Consider the following 18,625-nt stretch of genomic DNA (forward strand, 5'->3'; position numbering starts at 1 on the left):
ATCATGCTCAGCTGGTAACAGTGTGTGACCCTGATCCACACACACCAACAACTCTTCAGTCTCGGGTACCTCCTGACCAGATACTGCATCATTCACCTCTGCTAAAGCTTCAGCATCTCTAACTGTGGCCTCTGGACCATGCTCAGGAGCTTCTGGGATTCTCTGTTCCTCTGTGGCTAAAGGCTCATGTGGGATAGAGACGGAGTCGGCTGGAGATTCAGGGATGGAAAGCTCAATTTTGGTTGGAGCCTCTTGGGAAGCACTCGTCAGTGAGTCATGCTTGGCTTCAGTGTCTGAAACCGCAGTCACTGGCTCTGTTGGATCCTCCACACTGACAGACGCCAGCTTGGCTTGCACCGTCTCCATGCTTTTGTTTTGAACATCATCTTCGCTAATGGTAGCTTGTGTGATGTGAGGAGCCTCTTCTGTAGGCCTGGTGTCCACCTCAGGGTCATTATGTTTCTGCTCAGAAGGAGCTTCAGCTCCATCGCTCTTCCTCCGACTTGACTTTGCTCCCATCTTTTTTTTTACTGGAAAACATTACACAAGCCAATTTTGCTTAATACACCTTTGACAGGTTTGGAGAAGTGATTGCTTTATACACTCAGTACTTATAATACAATATATATAATATAATATATTATAAACAATATAAAACTGCTGAAACATCAGATTCATTTAAGAACTCTGACACACACTGGAGCATGCATACAAAAAAATCTCCCACATTATTCCATTTTCCACTGGCAGAAGCTTTTACCCAGAATATAATGGTTACTGAACACGGCAACATTAGTTTTTCTCAGCCTTCCAGACATTTTAAACGCTGCACCCTCGATGCCCTTTCTGAGAGTATGAATGGGACTTTTTCCAGGAAGAAGAAATTTGCATTTGAAGTTTTATGAACAACGCAGCCAACAGGAAGTAAGCTTGGCAACCAAATCAGGATAAAAATAATACAGTTCATCCCCCCAAAAATGTTTTGAATATCAGAGTATGCAAAGTGATATACAAGTATTGCATTTAAACTTCAAGCTTCTGTTGTCTGAACTTTGAATAATTAAATTAAAATAATCTGCCTTACATTTTAATGACTTAAAACTATTTCTCTGCTTTAATTCATTCAGCAAGTCTTTGAGCCTGTTTTAAAAGGGTGAACATTTAAATCTCAGGACTAAAACAACAACAACAAAAACATCCAGGATGGCAAAAAGTCATTTACTGGTGCAAATAGTGGTGTTGGATGTTTATTATAAAATACCCTGTACACAGAATCCAGTCTGTTCAGAATTATTCAGGAATCAAATAAATATTCTGTATTGTTAGACAGTTAATATATATCTAAATGTTCAGAGTATTCAGTAAACAGAGTGGTGATGTCAGGAGATAAACTGCTTATTTGGGTTTTCACTGAAACGGGATCAAGACAGAGATCCAGCAGCAATCAACCCAAACCATCACTCTCGCACGATAACCGGTTTTACTTTAAATTTACTGGTTAACACTCTTACACACATCTCTCTCTCCATTCTACACCTCTAACATTAGATCATCCAGCTTTTACATTTACCCCTGTTTTACCCCTCATTTACTCACCTTTCTGCTCCGAGCTGAAATTTTCGATGTATCTTTCTGAATGTGACAGAGATACTGAGTGCGAGGAGGCGGAGACCTCTTCTCTTCCCTCCTCTCTTCTCTTCCCTCCTCTCTTCTCTTCCCTCCTCTCTTCTCTCTTCTTTCTTCTCTTCCCTCCTTTACTCCTCCCTTCCCTTCTCTCTTCTCTTCCCTCCTCTCTCCTCTCTTTCCTCCTCTATTCTCTTCTTTTCTCTCCTCTTCCCTCCTCTCTTCTATTCCCTCTTCTCCTTCCTTTTCTTTTCTCTCTTCTCCTTTCTTCCTTTCCCTCCTCCCTTCCCTCCTCTCTTCTCTTCCCTCCTCTATTCTCTTCTTTTCATTCCTCTACCCTCCTCTCTCCTCTCTTTCCTCCTCTATTCTCTTCTTTTCTCTCCTCTTCCCTCCTCTCTTCTATTCCCTCTTCTCCTTCCTTTTCTTTTCTCTCTTCTCCTTTCTTCCTTTCCCTCCTCCCTTCCCTCCTCTCTTCTCTTCCCTCCTCTATTCTCTTCTTTTCTTTCCTCAACCCTCTTCTCTTCTTTTCTCTCCTCTCTTCTCTTCCTTTCCCTCCTCTCTTCTCCCTTTCCTCTTCTTTTCTTTTCTCTTCTCTTCCCTCTTCTCCTTCCTCCTCTCTTCTTTTCTCTCCTCTCCTCTCTTCCTTTCTCTCCTCTCTTCTCTTCCCTCCTCCATTCTTTTCTCTTCTCTTCCCTCTTCTGCTTCCTCTTCTCCTCTTTTCTCTTCTCTCTTCCTTTCCCTCCTCTCTTCTCTCTTCCCTCCTCTATTCTCTTCTTTCTCTTTCCTCCTCTCTTCTCTTCCCTCTTCTCCTTCCTCTTCTCTTCTTTTCTCTCCTCTCCTTTCTTCCTTTCCCTCCTCTCTTCCTTCCTCTCTTCTCCCTTCCCTCCTCTCTTCTCTTCCCTCCTCTATTCTCTTCTTTTCTCTCCTCTCTTCTCTTCCTTTCCCTCCTCTCTTCTCCCTTTCCTCTTCTTTTCTTTTCTCTTCTCTTCCCTCTTCTGCTTCCTCTTCTCTTCTTTTCTCTTCTCTCTTCCTTTCCCTCCTCTCTTCTCTCTTCCCTCCTCTATTCTCTTCTTTTCTCTTCCCTCCTCTATTCTCTTCTTTTCTCTTCCCTCCTCTCTTCTCTTCCCTCTTCTCCTCCCTCTTCTCTTCTTTTCTCTCCTCTCCTTTCTTCCTTTCCCTCCTCTCTTCCTTCCTCTCTTCTCCCTTTCCTCCTCTATTCTATTATTTTCTCTCCTCTTCTCCTTCCTCTTATTTTCTTTTCCCTCCTCTCTCCTCTCTTCTCTTCCCTCCTCTACTTCTCCCTTCCCTCCTTTCAGTGTTGGGAAATTAGAGCATGACAATGGTGTTGTGATGTGACTTAGTCCAGTGATTTATGTCTGAAGTTGCAATCCAATTAAAGTATTTTGTTTCATTTATTCAGGCCATTATATAAGATAGCCAGAAGTGTACTTTAGTTACTAATAATTTACTGAAGTATAATCTTATAAAGTGTAATGATCTTGTGGGAGTGCAGTGTGTTTTTTCTTTTCATTTGCTTTTCATTTTGTGAAACTGCTTTAAGACAATAAACACAGTTAAAAATCCCCATATAGAAATAAAAATGAATTGTGTGCTCGTGCGTTTTTCGCCCTCTAGCGGCGAAACATTATAACGTTTCCTCTCTTCGTTCAGTGTAGAATTAAATTCATACTTAGTTCCATAATAATAGGTGTGTGTGTGTGTGTGTGTGTGTGGACACGTGAGGAAATGTTGTAGTTCGTGATTGTTTGGAGACATTTGTGTAATTTCCCATCACAAACCCCAAAATATAGACCAGAAATTGTAGAATACAAGCAAAGTTTAGACTTCAGCATTGTGATGAGAACCTAAGGATATTTCTACATATATATATAATAACAATTAATAAAATATTAATAATAACAATTAATATAATATTATAATAACAATTAATATAATCATTATAATACAGATGAAATACTACTTTACAGAATTTTCTGTTGGTTCTGTAAAGCTACTTTACAACTACGACACTGTTAAAAGCACCATATAAAAATTTAACTTAAGATGTAAAAAATCATTAAAATAATAATAATAATAATAATAATAGTGTACCTGTCATACCTGTGGGGGTCAATGTTTAATGTCCAAACTAAATCCAGATGTTTTAAAGACATGTCCCTTCTGTGCTGATACTGCAACAATGAAGGTCACGTGGTGTTGGATGGGGGTGTAGTGGTGTTGGATGGAGGTGTAGTGGTGTTGGATGGGGGTGTAGTGGTGTTGGATGGAGGTGTAGTGGTGTTGGATGGGGGTGTAGTGGTGTTGGATGGGGGTGTAGTGGTGTTGGATGGGGGTGTAGTGGTGTTGGATGGAGGTGTAGTGGTGTTGGATGGGGGTGTAGTGGTGTTGGTTGGTGGTGGAGTGGTGTTGGATGGGGGTGTAGTGGTGTTGGCTGGGGGTGTAGTGGTGTTGGATGGGGGTGTAGTGGTGCAGCATGGAGGTGTAGTGGTGTTGGATGGAGGTGTAGTGGTGTTGGATGGAGGTGTAGTGGTGTTGGATGGAGGTGTAGTGGTGTTGGATGGGGTGTAGTGGTGTTGGATGGGGGTGTAGTGGTGTTGGATGGAGGTGTTGTGGTGTTGGATGGAGGTGTAGTGGTGTTGGATGGGGGTGTAGTGGTGTTGGATGGGGGTGTAGTGGTGTTGGATGGGGGTGTAGTGGTGTTGGATGGGGGTGTAGTGGTGTTGGATGGAGGTGTAGTGGTGTTGGATGGGGGTGTAGTGGTGTTGGATTTGGTGTAGTGGTGTTGGATGGGGGTGTAGTGGTGTTGGATGGGGGTGTAGTGGTGTTGGATGGGGGTGTAGTGGTGTTGGATGGAGGTGTAGTGGTGTTGGATGGGGGTGTAGTGGTGTTGGATGGAGGTGTAGTGGTGTTGGATGGGGGTGTAGTGGTGTTGGATGGGGGTGTAGTGGTGTTGGATGGAGGTGTAGTGGTGTTGGATGGGGGTGTAGTGGTGTTGGATGGGGGTGTAGTGGTGTTGGATTTGGTGTAGTGGTGTTGGATGGGGGTGTAGTGGTGTTGGATGGAGGTGTAGTGGTGTTGGATGGGGGTGTAGTGGTGTTGGATGGGGGTGTAGTGGTGTTGGATGGGGGTGTAGTGGTGTTGGATGGGGGTGTAGTGGTGTTGGATGGAGGTGTAGTGGTGTTGGATGGGGGTGTAGTGGTGTTGGATGGAGGTGTAGTGGTGTTGGATGGAGGTGTAGTGGTGTTGGATGGGGGTGTAGTGGTGTTGGATGGGGGTGTAGTGGTGTTGGATGGAGGTGTAGTGGTGTTGGATGGGGGTGTAGTGGTGTTGGATGGGGGTGTAGTGGTGTTGGATGGGGGTGTAGTGGTGTTGGATGGGGGTGAAGTGGTGTTGGATGGGGGTGTAGTGGTGTTGGATGGAGGTGTAGTGGTGTTGGATGGGGGTGTAGTGGTGTTGGATTTGGTGTTGTGGTGTTGGTGGGGGTGTTGTGGTGTTGGATGGGGGTGTAGTGGTGTTGGATGGGGGTGTAGTGGTGTTGGATGGAGGTGTAGTGGTGTTGGATGGGGGTGTAGTGGTGTTGGATGGAGGTGTAGTGGTGTTGGATGGGGGTGTAGTGGTGTTGGATGGAGGTGTAGGATGGGGGTGTATTCACTCGGGTCCAATAACAGATCATCTCCCTCACCACATCAGATCTGTCGTGTTAGAAACGTGAAAAAATCCAGAAACGTTAACGCTGTGGAGTGATTTAGGGGTAAAATATTTCATAACACACATTTTTTTTCAGTTTTTATAATACAACACAAGACAAGGCAGTTACACTGATAAGAACACATTCATGGACGGGGACAAAAGACAAAGTTACAACGTTTTACACAAAATATTTACAGTTAAGTGTTAAATGTAAATTTGTCCTAATCTACGTGTTTAAAAATAAAAGCTCTTAATTTCTTTACTTAATCATTATTTTAATCAAATTTGCATTTTAAAGGTTAAAATTGAATTTATTTATCTTAAACATGTCATATAAATTACAATAAGTTGTGCAGCAGAGAGTTAAAACCATAAACTTTAATAATAAATAAAAAACAAACAAGAATACTTCATAGTTTAATTTTAACACGTAGACAACAAACCGAAGTCTCTAATCATCTTTAAAAGCTGAATATCACCGCAGTGTAAACAGTGATGTATCTACACACACACACACACACACACACACACACACACACACACACAGTTATCACGTGCAGATTCAGCCTGTGTTTTAAACGATCTCCTTCTACAGATGATTAATAATTTATTTCAAGTGTTTTTATTTTTGTTTCTATGAGTTTTGAAATAAGTGATATTTGTTCTATAATAACCCAGACTGGGACACATCAGACACACACGTGTGAATTCCGACGTCCATCACGTGTCTGGAACAGGTTTTGCCGCCTCTCGAGACTCAGACGCTGACGCAGATGTAACGAATCCCGGCGTGATGTTTGGATCGAATCCCCCCGCAGTGTTAAAGCTGCTCTGTACTTTACAGTGTGACTTCATCTGTTCTTTCAGTCTCTGAATGTTTGAAATTAACTTCCTGTTTCTTCTGCTTCGTGTTTCAGCGATTGTTCGAAGAAGGCTCGGTGTGTGTGCGCCAGCAGGGACATTCTCTCCCCGAGCACGGCTTCTCGGAAGTTCCGGCGTCTCCAGGCGTAGACGATGCTGTTGAGGAAACCGTGTAGAGAGACTGACACCGCCTGACACACACACACACACACACACACACACAGAGTGCAAGTCAGTTAAACTCGTATGGTGTTGTGACTCAGTGACTTCAGAATATTTAAGGAAATGTGTGGTGTGAGTAAAAGTAAACACACCTGTACGATGAAGAGAGGAAACAAAGTCTCTGTCTCAGAGAAAACGAATGATAATCCGATCAGAACGAGAGCTGGAGAGAGAGAGAGAGAGAGAGAGTCATTAGAATGCCTGGGATTGGGCTAAGAGCACACAGTCCACAGTAACAGTTATTATTTTTATTTTTCATGTTGCTGCAGTCAGAATTCTGAAATCCTCCATAAATAAGTTCAGGAGATGGATGAGGTCATGTGACCAGCTTCACCTCATTTAAGTGGAGTGTTTGAGGTTCCTGCTGTTTTAATGTCGTTAATGAAGATGCATCCACGTAACCTCTCACTCAGCTAAACTCTCTCTGATTTGTGTGTGTGTGTGTGTGTGTGTGTGTGTGTGTGCACCTGGAGTCCAGCAGAAGATGATGACGAGGATCATGTACCTGGCCGAGGACCAGACCCTCTCAGCTCCTCTCACACCCTCCTGGTCGTAACGCCTCAGCCTGAGCTCCAGCCTCCAGTACGTCAACTGCAGATCGACAGAGACATGGCTGTGCAAAAGTTTGTGCACCCTCAAGGATTTAAATACATTTATGTAAACCAATAAGGTATTAAGCTAACAAAGTTTTTCTTTTATTAGTTTTATGGTTACATAATGATATACATTTATATGTGTGTGTGTGTGTATTTCTGTGTGTGTGTGTGTGTGTGTGTGTGTGTGTACTCACAGTACAGGAGATGAGGACAAAGAGCACGCTTGTAAGTGTGAAAATCCTGATAAACTTAGTATGTTGTAAATCCTATTGATGACAGAAAATTATTAGATAAAATGTGTATTAATTAATGGTAATGTTAATGTTAATCTGTGTGTGTGTGTGTGTGTGTGTGTGTGTTACATACCACAGTGGGACAGACTTCATCATCGGTGAGATGAAGGTGGAGGAATAGAATACAACTGCAACAGAACACACACACACACACACACACACACACACACACAAATACACACACAAATACACACACAACTTTTTTTTCACAAGTAGTTGTGTTCAAATTTAAATTAAAATTTTATTTGTCATGTACACAGTCATACACGGTACGATATGCAGTGAAATGCTTTTTCGACTACCAGTGACCTTAAAATAAAAGCTTAAACATAAGAAATAAATATGAATAAAGGTAATACGGTAGAAAATAAAGTTAACTGGTAAAATATACTGTACAAATAAAAATAAAGATATATTGCAGTAAAAGAAATATTGCAGAAAAATGAAATTAACTTGTAAAATATACTGTGCTAAGTAAAATAAAATAGAAATATACTGTACAAATAAAAACAAAATAGATATAATATAGAAATATAAAAGAAGAAAATAGAAATTTGTCCATATAAGTAATGTAAAAAATGGCTGAGGTGTGCAAATATGCATAAAGTGACTTCTTAAAGTGTCTTATTATTAAAGTGATTTGTGCAGTGGTCCATAATGAAAGTATAAGTATATAGTGCAAAAAGTGTGTATGAATGTGTCCATAGTGTCCATGAATGTCCAGTGTTGGATGTAAAACAGATGATATTAGTCCTGTATTGGGTGATTGAGAGACCTTATCGCCTGCGGGAAGAAGCTCCTCCTCAGTCTCTCTGTGTTGGTCTTCAGGGAGCGGAATCGCTTCCCAGACCACAACAGAGAGAACCGTCCATTGTTGGGGTGGCTGAGGTCCTTCATGATCTTCCTGGCCTTGGTCCAGCACCGCCTGCTGTAGATCGAGTGCAGGTCAGGGAGCTCAGTGCGGATGATGCGCTCAGCTGATCTCACCACCCTCTGTAGAGCTCGTCTGTCCTGCATGGTGCTGTTCCCGAACCAGGTCGTGATGTTTCCCGTCAGGATGCTCTCTATGGTGCAGGAGTAGAAATTCCTGAGCACCTTGGAGGGCAGTCTGAAGTCTCTCAAGCGTCTGAGGTGGTAGAGACGCTGCCGGGCATTTTTTACCACGGTGTTGATGTGACAGGACCATGTCAGGTCCTGCGTGATGTGAACACCGAGGTATCAGAAGCTGTCCACTCTCTCCACTGGGCTCCTGTTGATGATGGGGGTCTGGTAGTTCCTCTCCTGCCCTGGAACTACCAGACCCTGGGGGGCTCCAGTGCTGACAGTGAGTGAGACTGAGACATGTCCGCCCATCCTTACTGCCTGTGGTCTGCCAGTTAGGAAGTTGGAGATCCACTGACACATAGATGAGCTGAGTCCCAGGTGCTCCAGATTGGTGGTGAGTGTGGAGGGAATTATGGTATTAAATGCAGAGCTGTAGTCGATGAAGAGCATTTTAACATAAATCCCCCTCCGAGTATCCAGTGAGTGAGTGAGTGTTATAAAAGCTCTTCTATTCTTACTGTTTGTTTTTTTGTTGCTAACTTAAATCCTTGAAAATTTTCCTGATTAAGTTTCTTCTCATCCAAATGTGTGTGTGTGTGTGTGTGTGTGTGTGTGTGTGTGTTTCAGTGTACCTGTTGCAGAAGTGAGCGTCGGGCCTCACACTATTCCCGAAGGCTGGATCTGATGGAGTTAAAGACATCAGAGGAAAAGAAACGGTCCTGATGTAGACCACGTAGCCAATCAGGGGTAGGAGCCTGGGAAATTAATGAGTTAAAAAGAAAAGAGTGAGGAGTATGTTGTTGCTTGTGTGTGTGTGTGTGTGTGTGTGTGTGTGTGTAATGATTGGTACTTTATCTGTAACTCACCACACGAACATGTACAGCAGATCGATCCTCCTCCTCCTGCGATCCTGAGAGAACAAACACTACATTTATATCACAAACACTCACAACTTGCATTTAACTACGTGTAACATATCGTTATAAAAGCCATTTACATATTCATTGATTATAAATATGTAAATAAACAGGTTGTACTTTGGGCTGATGGCGAACGTCCTTAAGACTCTTTCACACAACTCAGAGCAAATCAAATAAAGTTTTTACACCTTAGGACAAAATATTTGAGGTCAATATCAAAATCCTTTTCCTCGGCTACATTTAAAACAAAAATCTGTTTAAAGATCACATTAAATTACTGAAAACCGAAAAAATTAAATATTTTTTATAACTAGAACATTTTACAAAACATGGGATCCTTTAATAATTTATATCGAGAAGAATCTGCCCCTCCAACCTTGAGTCCTCATCCTTGTCCTCAAAATAGTTTTATATCCCCTTTTTTATTTATTTATTTATTATTATTATTATTATTATTATCATTATTATTTATGTATTTTCTTTTGTCTTGTTCAGTTTTATGTTGGTTTTCATTTTGTGGGTAAAAAACGAAAAATGCATGCCTTTGACAGTGTTTCTAATACTGAATGTTTTCAATGTACCTTGTTCTGATAAAAATATAATAATAAAAAAAAGATCACGTTATTGTTAAAGAGAGAGCGAGCGTTCTGGCGTGAGACTAACTTCTTCTTCTTCTTTGTCTTTGGGCTGTTTCCTTTCAGGGGTCACCACAGCGAATCATCTGCCTCCATCTAACCCTATCCTCTGCATCCTCTTCTCTCACACCAACTAACTTCATGTCCTCTCTCACTGCATCCATAAATCTCCTCTTTGGTCTTCCTCTAGACCTCCTGCCTGGCAGTTCCAACCTCAGCATCCTTCTACTGATATATTCACAATCTCTCCTCTGAACATGTCCAAACCACCTCAATCTGGCCTCTCTGACTTTATCTCCAAAACATCTAACGTGGGTTGTCCCTCTGATAAACTCATTCTTGATCCTATCCATCCTTGTCACTCCCAAGGAGAACCTCAACATCTTCAGCTCTGCTACCTCCAACTCTGCCTCCTGTCTTTTCTTCAGCGCCACTGTCTCTAAGCCGTAGAGCATCGCTGGTCTCACCACTGTCCTGTACACCTTTCCTTTCATTCTCGCTGATACTCTTTTATCGCACAACACACCTGACACTTTTCTCCACCCATTCCAACCTGCCTGTACCCGCCTCTTCACCTCCTTTCCACACTCTCCGTTGCTCTGGACTGTTGACCCTAAGTACTTAAAATCCTGCACCTTCTTTACCTCTGCTCCCTGTATCCTCACTGTTCCTCTTGGGTTCCTCTCATTCACACACATGTTTTTCATCTTGCTTAACCTTCATTCCTCTGCTTTCCAGAGTGTACCTCCACCTCTCTAGATTTTCCTCCATCTGTTCCCTGCTCTCGCTACAGAGCACAATGTCATCTGCAAACATCATAGTCCATGGGGACTCCTGTCTCACCTCATCTGTCATCCTGTCCATCACCAGAGCAAACAAAAAGGGGCTTAGAGCTGATCCTTGATGCAGACCCACCTCCACCTTGAACTCTTCTGTCACACCTACAGCACATCTTACCACTGTCTTACAGCTCTCATACATGTCCTGCACCACTCTAACATACTTCTCTGCCACTCCAGACTTCCTCATACAACACCACAGCTCCTCTCTTGGCACCCTGTCGTACACCTTCTCTAAATCTACAAAGACACAAAGCAAATCCCTGTTACCTTCTCTGTACTTCTCCACCAGCATCCTCAAAGCAAATACTGCATCTGATGTACTTTTTATAGGCATAAAACCATATTGCTGCTCACAAATGCTCACCTCTGCCCTTAACCTAGCTTCCACTACTCTTTCCAACAGGTTCATTGTCTGGCTCATTAGCTTTATACCTCTATAATTGCCACAGCTTTGCACATCTCCCTTGTTCTTAAAAATCGGCACTAATACACTTCCCCTCCATTCCTCTGGAATCCTCTCACTCTCAAACGCATTAACATTGAGCATTAAACAGAAAGAAAAAAAGTCTTTTCCTGTCACATGATGTTGATTTTTTTATTGACAGTCATCAAGAAAATCCCTGTGAAGTGAGTATCTGTGCGTGTGTGTGTGTGTGTGTGTGTGTGTGTGTGTGTGTGAGGTATTTATACGAGTGATCACCTGACATGTGAACGCTCCTTCATCTTCCTCCCTCCATCCCTGAACGCTGCGTGCTGACTCACAGGCATAAACGATGACGAGGAGAAAAGAGATGTAGTAAAACGTCTGCGAGACAAAGACGGAGAAATAGATGAGCTCATGGATCATTAACACATGCACACACGCACGCACGCACACACACACACACACACACACACACACACACACACACACACACACACTTGGGACAAGGCAACTGCAACAGAGCTTTATTTGAGAATGTGTGTTTAATGTTGTGTATAAAATATAATTTAAAACATCATGGAAATAATGAAAGTCAATGTATTCTTGTGCTTGGTTATTTATTTATTTATTTATTTATTTATTTATTTATCTGTTTATTTATTTATCTATCTATCCCCCAACCCTTCTCTCTCTCACTCATTATCTTTCTTACAGGTTTGCAGGAGACCTGAAGTCTACCTCAGGGGACTCAGGGCACAAGGCGGGGAACACCCTGGGCACACACACACACACACACACACACACACACACACACATAGACTACAGGCAATGTGCAAACACTTATTATCCTAATCTGCATGTGTTTGAACTGTGGGAGGAAACTGGAGCACCCAGAGGAAACCCACCAAGCACGGGGAGAACATGCAAACACCACACACACACACACACACACACACACACACCGACCTGGGATGGGAATCGAACCTGGACCCTGAAGGTGCGGGGCCCCAAACCATTTATTATTAGTATTAATAGTGTTACAGGACAGTTACAGGCCCTGACAAAGTATTTCTGCTCTGTTAGATTTATAAAGAATAACTCACTCCAGACTGCACAGTTCTATAAAAACCCATGAGACACGTGAGCCTTAACTGGATTAGTTTTCTTTAACTGCACTGTCTGGAGTGGGTTCTTTTTTTTTACACTAACACCACAATAATCTGCAAACACTTAAAGAAAAGACACACTGTGCATTTGATCCTTTTATAGTTTCATCTAATCTCATGGAACAAGAAGTGAGTTCCTCTCGTCACTAATCTTATAGCAGCCACAAACACTCGATCCCTCACCAGTCTCTCTTTATTCTCTCTTTCTAGAAAAAAAAAATCTCCACTGAGAAACTATAAAAAAGCTGTAATCTCCTCTGTCCTGAAGATGTGAGAACCTTCCAGATCCAGCTTTACCTCTGTCTGATACACAACACTGACACTGGAGACTCCTTCCACTGGTGATCACAAACACATCACTTCTTACACAAAACTTCATCACATCATATGTTGAGTTGTTTCTATAATGAATTAGAACTATTACTGTTTATCTATCTTCAATAAATAAATATAGCGGTGTGTGACTTACTGATTATATTTACATTTTAGCATCAAATGGAAACCTCATCATGACTAAACATTTAAGAGTCGTGTGTGTGTGTGTGTGTGTGTGTGTGTGTGTGTGTGTGTGTGTGAGTGACCTGTGTCTCTTTCACTTCGCTGTTTACTCAGGCTGCCTTATCACTGCTTTATGACTGCTCAGTGCAGTGTCTCATTCTCACATGATGTGATTCCTCACCAGAGACAGAGCTAACCCTGCGCTGCACACCACTTCCCCGCTCCACACCGCTCCGGACCGCAGGAAGTTCGTCAGAGCCGTGAAGCTGAGGCAGAGGGAGGCCAGGAGGTCCGCTAGAGCCAGCTGGATCAGAGGCTTCGCCTGCAGCACACACACATATAGTATCATTTTTACTACACACTGTGCTAAAATAATAATTATTCAAGTTTCAGGCATCAGACTCAATTTCCCAGAATGCATCACAGCCTACAAACATGCCTTCCTTCGATACGAATTCCCAGTTTACACGCTCAGGTTTGGTTAGGCTTAGAATCCACTGTGTGCTGTTTAAAGCAGTCTGTACACCGAGACCTGTGACTTCTGGTTCTGGTGGTCTTGAATCAGGTGGTAAGAACATGACTTGGTACAAGCACTTCCTCCCGCTGTTCCAGGCAGTGTTTGATGCCTTCTCAGAGATAAGATGCTCTCTGTCAGGTACAGCGAAGTAATGATGCATGGAACAGCGAGCAGTACATGGAATGTGTCTCCACTTCAGTGTGTATTTCACCAGGGACTCAGTGCAGACCTGCTCATTACACGAAGAGACGACCAGGCCGTTTGTCCACCTGGACAACCCACTGAGGAACTCACAGATGCAGTCTAGACAGATCAGGCTGGACCATGCTGTGTGTCACTGTGAGCAGCGGTGTATTTGTTCTGGTGGTCTATGGCACTGTGCAGCACCAATGTGCCAGTCATCCACACCCAAGTCAGAGAAATCAGCCTTGTGTAAGGTGTAAACACACCTTACACCTGGCTGGTGAGAAGCAATCACACCACAACTCACCAGAATTTTACATTCATTCTGTTTAGTTTTGTTACAGCACTGATTGACTTCAGCACAACGTCTTTAACCGCGCTACAGCTGAGAAGCTCCACCCGGCACCATCACCAACACAACAATCCCATTAGGTATGGAAACCCTGGATGAGGAAACCATCTGTCATTCATCACACAAAACCTGTCCAAGTCAGTGCTCTTAACCTTGAAAACATCTCCAACCAGGCCATGGAAGAGGAGACTCAAACCTGGCTCAGGCACTCCAGAACCCAGAAGAACCCACCTTTCATTCTGACTGCGCCTTACTGAATACTGTTTCCTGTTTATAGTCATGTTAGTGTTGAATGATTATAGTATATTAAGGTTTATTAGGCTATGTCTTCATACTTACAAATAATAATGAGAGGATTATTATTATTATTATTATTATTATTATTATTATTATTATTACTGTTGTTATTACCATTACCCATAGTATTAGTAATATTTAATATAATATGTTGGATAAAACAATCTATAAATATACTATAAAAGATGTTTTTATGTTATATATCATGAGAAATGATTCAAGCTATTAGAATGTTTTCTTTCAGACTCTGAAGCTGCTGGAGGAAAAGTCACGCGTCTGTGTTTCTCTGTTAACTTAAATCAATAAGAGTAAAACCAGATAATACACCTAGCTACAGTAGTTATGCAATCCAAGGTAAGCTACAGGTCACACACACACACACACACACACACACACAGTAATGAAGTGATGATTCAGATTTACCTGTTCATGGAGGTTTTTTCTCTTTACAATCGAGGTGATGAAAACAGAGCAGCTTCCTATTAAACTGTAAATAAAATAAAGTGTTACTGCACTCTGTGCTGGAGCAGTGTGTGTGTGTGTGTGTGTGTGTGTGTTGTGAGAGAGAGAGAGAGAGATAGAGAGAGAGAGACGGGGGTGGACGCTGTCCAGGGGGTAGAGGTGCTGAAACGCACAGTGTGGGCTGTTTACACTCATCTTCTTTAGAGTTTTATGAAGCTTTATGAAGCTCCTCTCTGTATAGAGACATTTCTAACACTCACACTAAACAACTTTGGAAAAATATTGTCTCAAAAAAGTTCGCTTTTATGAAAATATATTAATATGTTTAAAAAGTATACTCTATAATTTAAAAGCGTGTCTGACGAGTGTTGTGACGTCATCCCTTAAACTTCGATTTGTTTTTTTTTAAACTGGAAATTAATTTGGCAACTTATTATTGTTGTTCTAATTAAAATGTTGTTGTTGTTGTTGTTGTTGTAATTAGTAGTAGCGAGTCACTGGCGACCTTTAAGCGACGAATAAAGACCTGTTTGTTTCTGAGGTGTTTGGGTCAACGCCCAAAAGAAACACAAAAGAAAAAGAAACGAAATAATGTAATAAATCCCCCCCCATGTGATATGGGGACATGGGGACATGGAGACATGTGGACATGGAGACGTTGTGAAGGTTTCATGCTGTTGTTCTGTCTGTATGTCGGGTTTCATATTAAACGCGTTACGTCATATTTATAGAGTCAATAAAAATATACTGTTTTATTTCGGGGTTAAATTTGTTGTTGTAAAGTGAGCGTGAGACTGCAGATCATCTATTCACACACACACACACACACACACACACACACACACACGATATACTGTACACATTTATACTGTATAAAGTGTGTTATAACTGGTGACAGGTGATGAAGCTCTATAGCGCTGAGACTCGAAGAGAAACTCACCTGAGACTGAGACAGGAGACATACACGGAAGAGAGAGCTGTGAGCTGTAACACACACACACACACACACACAGAGGGGGAGAGAGAATATTTAATCTCAGTGTTTATGATTAATCTCCTGTTCTGCTCGGCTGAGATCACATTCAGCACATTACTCACACACACACACACACACAACAACAACAACAACAACAACACCAGGAATAAACACCCACAGTGAGACATGTCCTCCTGAGAGACACCTGAACACAGACTGAACTGCTTCAGTACAGAAAGGAAGACTCGGTCCTGTGTTTATTAGATTCGAGATGAACTTGTATCATAAGTCTGTCTGTTTATATTTCAGTGATATTTTAATGTTTATTCTAATCCGGACTAATTGAGACTTCTGTACCTCTGGATCTGTTAATCCGCCGCTGGAGCTCATGGCGCAGGATTAAAAAGCAAAACCTCCAGAGAATTAAACCTGAAGAACTTCCACATAGACCTTCATGATCCACTCAGTGTGGAGGAGGAACCCGCGGTGCAGATGATAATAATAATAATAATAATAATAATAACAACACACTCCCACGAGCCGGGCTGCTGACTCTCCGCGTGCTGTTTTATACGCAGCAGGTTGTGGGCGGTGCTTTAATTACCTGCGCGGCAGGTACAGTAGGCACGAGCGCGGCGCTGATTGGCTGGAGTGACTAAATCCCGCCCCCCCAGCACTGTTAGACTTTACACTTCTTTAGGTTTAACTAAAACTAAGTAACTAAAATCTCAGCGTCTTTATTATTTTATTATATTTTCTTTATTATACTAATTAATCACTCCCCATCTGACCTGATTATTACCACATTACATTATCAGTTATCTTACTTACTTACGTTTACAGTAAAACACTTCTACCATAACTGTCAGTTATCGTACTTTTTCTGTATATTTTTATTTCCTTTACTGTAATCCTTGTAAATCAAATCATTATTGTTAAGCTGCATCTAAAATATATATATTATTTTTCTTGATTTAGTACACTTTTAAACTACAAACTCATCTGTAGTGAAACACTGGAAATTATTTATTAATCCATCATTTTATCATCAAGTTATTAATCCATCCATCTTTAGTCCACATGTAAATACATGGATTATATTTTCAATAAAACACTGACACATATTTATTCATCAGCATAATAATCATGTTCAATATAGTTAATATGTGTAGACACATATTATATACACATCTATCTAATATTTTCCTATCTATCTATCTATCTATCTATCTATCTATCTATCTATCTATCTATCTATCTACAGTATCTATCTAATCTCTTGTCAGATTTATCTATGGTTAAGGTCATCCTGTCTGATAGTGTTAAATAAACACTGTGAACTTCACTATGTAATCACTGGAATTTATTTAATGTAATTAATGTATTTAATGTATGCATGTGTGAAACATCATGGTCCAAGCAATAACATTTCTAATCAAAATCAGTGCTCATGTGCTTTTTATAAAGCTTTCAAATATACTACATTCACTTTAGATACAGTATTTCAACATTAAAAACAATATCATAAACTTCACAGTGTGTATATAAAGCATGAAGAAAACTGTGAATATTACAAAGAGAGGACATAAACAATATATTCATAAAATTCATATCAGATCTAAACTATGTTGTCTGCATGAGTTCATTAAACTCCTGGAACATTTATGTATCCACATTAAGGACAGAATTTCCACGCAAGTGGGATATGAGAGTTGATTAAAAATAAATAATGGTAAAATTTGTATCTTATTTATGTTACACTTAATAAATAGAATTAAGTACATTTATAAGCTTAAATTATTGTAGTGACACTGACATTGTAAAAGCTAAACAGGTTATTCACACCTCTTTGAGTGTGTGTTTCTAACAGTGATGGGTCATCTGACACTATGACTGTGTAACATAAAGTTTTATAATCTCATGTGCATTTCATGACACAGTGCTCAGGTATGTCAAGTGAACAAACCGGTTTAACCCAAGAACATGCTCGGTCAGTGTTTACACGTTCACTGTCGCCCTCTAGTGGACCGAAGGAGCAACTGAGCAACACAACACCTCGTATTAGGTGACACTGATTTGAATCAAAGTTGAAGACAGTGATGCTTTACCAATTGGTGTTAATGTGTTCTCTCTCTTTAAAAAATATTATAAATTTACACACACCCTTCTTCAGTTAGAGCTTTATCCTGGTCGGGGTCACGCTGGAGACGGAGCCTACTGTATCCCAGAACTCTGGTAAACATGCTTCCAGAAAGTGATTTATGGGGGAAATTAGCACAGCATTCATTCAAGTGGCAGCATGATGTTTGTGAGCTGGAAGAAAACCAGAGAACCCAGAGAAATCTGGAGAGAGAGAGAGAGAGAGAGAGAGAGAGAAAAAGGTAAAAGTGACAAAAACAAGAATGAAAAACACTCAAATTGAAAAGCTCTTGTGTTATCCATGGTCTGGAGAAGATGCTAAAGGAGGGGAACGAGGACATGCTGGAAAACAGGTTGAGAATAACAAAGAAGCTATGAACTTCAAAAAACTTTCATGGACCAAACACACCCGGGAATGCTCTCAGTTTAAGACCCTCACCTCAGGTAACCAGTACCACTCTATATGAATCAGTACCACACGGCACCTGAACACGGGTTTCTCCCCAACAGCAGTCACTCTTCAAAGTAAGTTATTCGAGAATTATTGTAATTTTGGATTTGATTTAGTACTAATTGCTTATTGTGTCTGCACCTTTTGCTTGTTTGTATTTCTGTACGTTTCCACACCTGTCACTCACCTGTCACCTCACTTTACATGTGATTTTACTGATATGACAAGTTTAATTGTTGTGCACTGGTTCCTAAGGTTTCCTTCAGTTTTAATACAGCTAAGTTTTATTAATCATTGTTGCATAACTATCAGACAAGCGGTCCGGTCAACTTACTTAACCGTAAATTCCTGTAAATTTATGCTGAGTCTCTTCTTTATTATACTTTATCTAATTCCATTCTTTTCAACATTTA

The 18,625-nt window shown here is 41.1% G+C and overlaps 1 protein-coding gene across 1 annotated transcript; it reads right to left on the bottom strand.

Moving 5' to 3' along the window:
• Positions 1-5,692: 5,692 nt before the first annotated feature.
• si:dkey-30c15.2 (uncharacterized protein LOC558938 homolog) lies at positions 5,693-16,141 on the bottom strand. The gene is made up of 12 exons (XM_053500707.1): positions 15,980-16,141; positions 15,587-15,630; positions 14,608-14,671; positions 13,017-13,157; positions 11,448-11,552; positions 9,217-9,260; positions 8,983-9,105; positions 7,380-7,434; positions 7,208-7,279; positions 6,885-7,008; positions 6,510-6,580; positions 5,693-6,386 (listed from the first exon to the last, which is right to left on the bottom strand). The coding sequence occupies exons 1-12, from the start codon at positions 16,010-16,012 to the stop codon at positions 6,219-6,221; spliced, it is 1,044 nt and encodes a 347-aa protein (XP_053356682.1). The 5' UTR covers positions 16,013-16,141; the 3' UTR covers positions 5,693-6,218.
• Between the last annotated feature and the right edge of the window lie 2,484 nt (positions 16,142-18,625).

Source organism: Clarias gariepinus, chromosome 7 (genome assembly GCF_024256425.1).
Source record: "Clarias gariepinus isolate MV-2021 ecotype Netherlands chromosome 7, CGAR_prim_01v2, whole genome shotgun sequence".
NCBI lineage: Eukaryota > Metazoa > Chordata > Actinopteri > Siluriformes > Clariidae > Clarias > Clarias gariepinus.

Bases quoted from the DNA above. Each gene is read 5' to 3' on its own strand.
- si:dkey-30c15.2 (XM_053500707.1), bottom strand. From the start codon at position 16,012: ATGAGCTCCAGCGGCGGATTAACAGATCCAGAG. The intron at 11,553-13,016 runs GTGAGGAATCAC...TTTGTCTCGCAG, and splicing joins CAGGGTTAGCTCTGTCTCTG to ACGTTTTACTACATCTCTTT. The intron at 7,280-7,379 runs GTATGTAACACA...TGTCATCAATAG, and splicing joins ATGAAGTCTGTCCCACTGTG to GATTTACAACATACTAAGTT.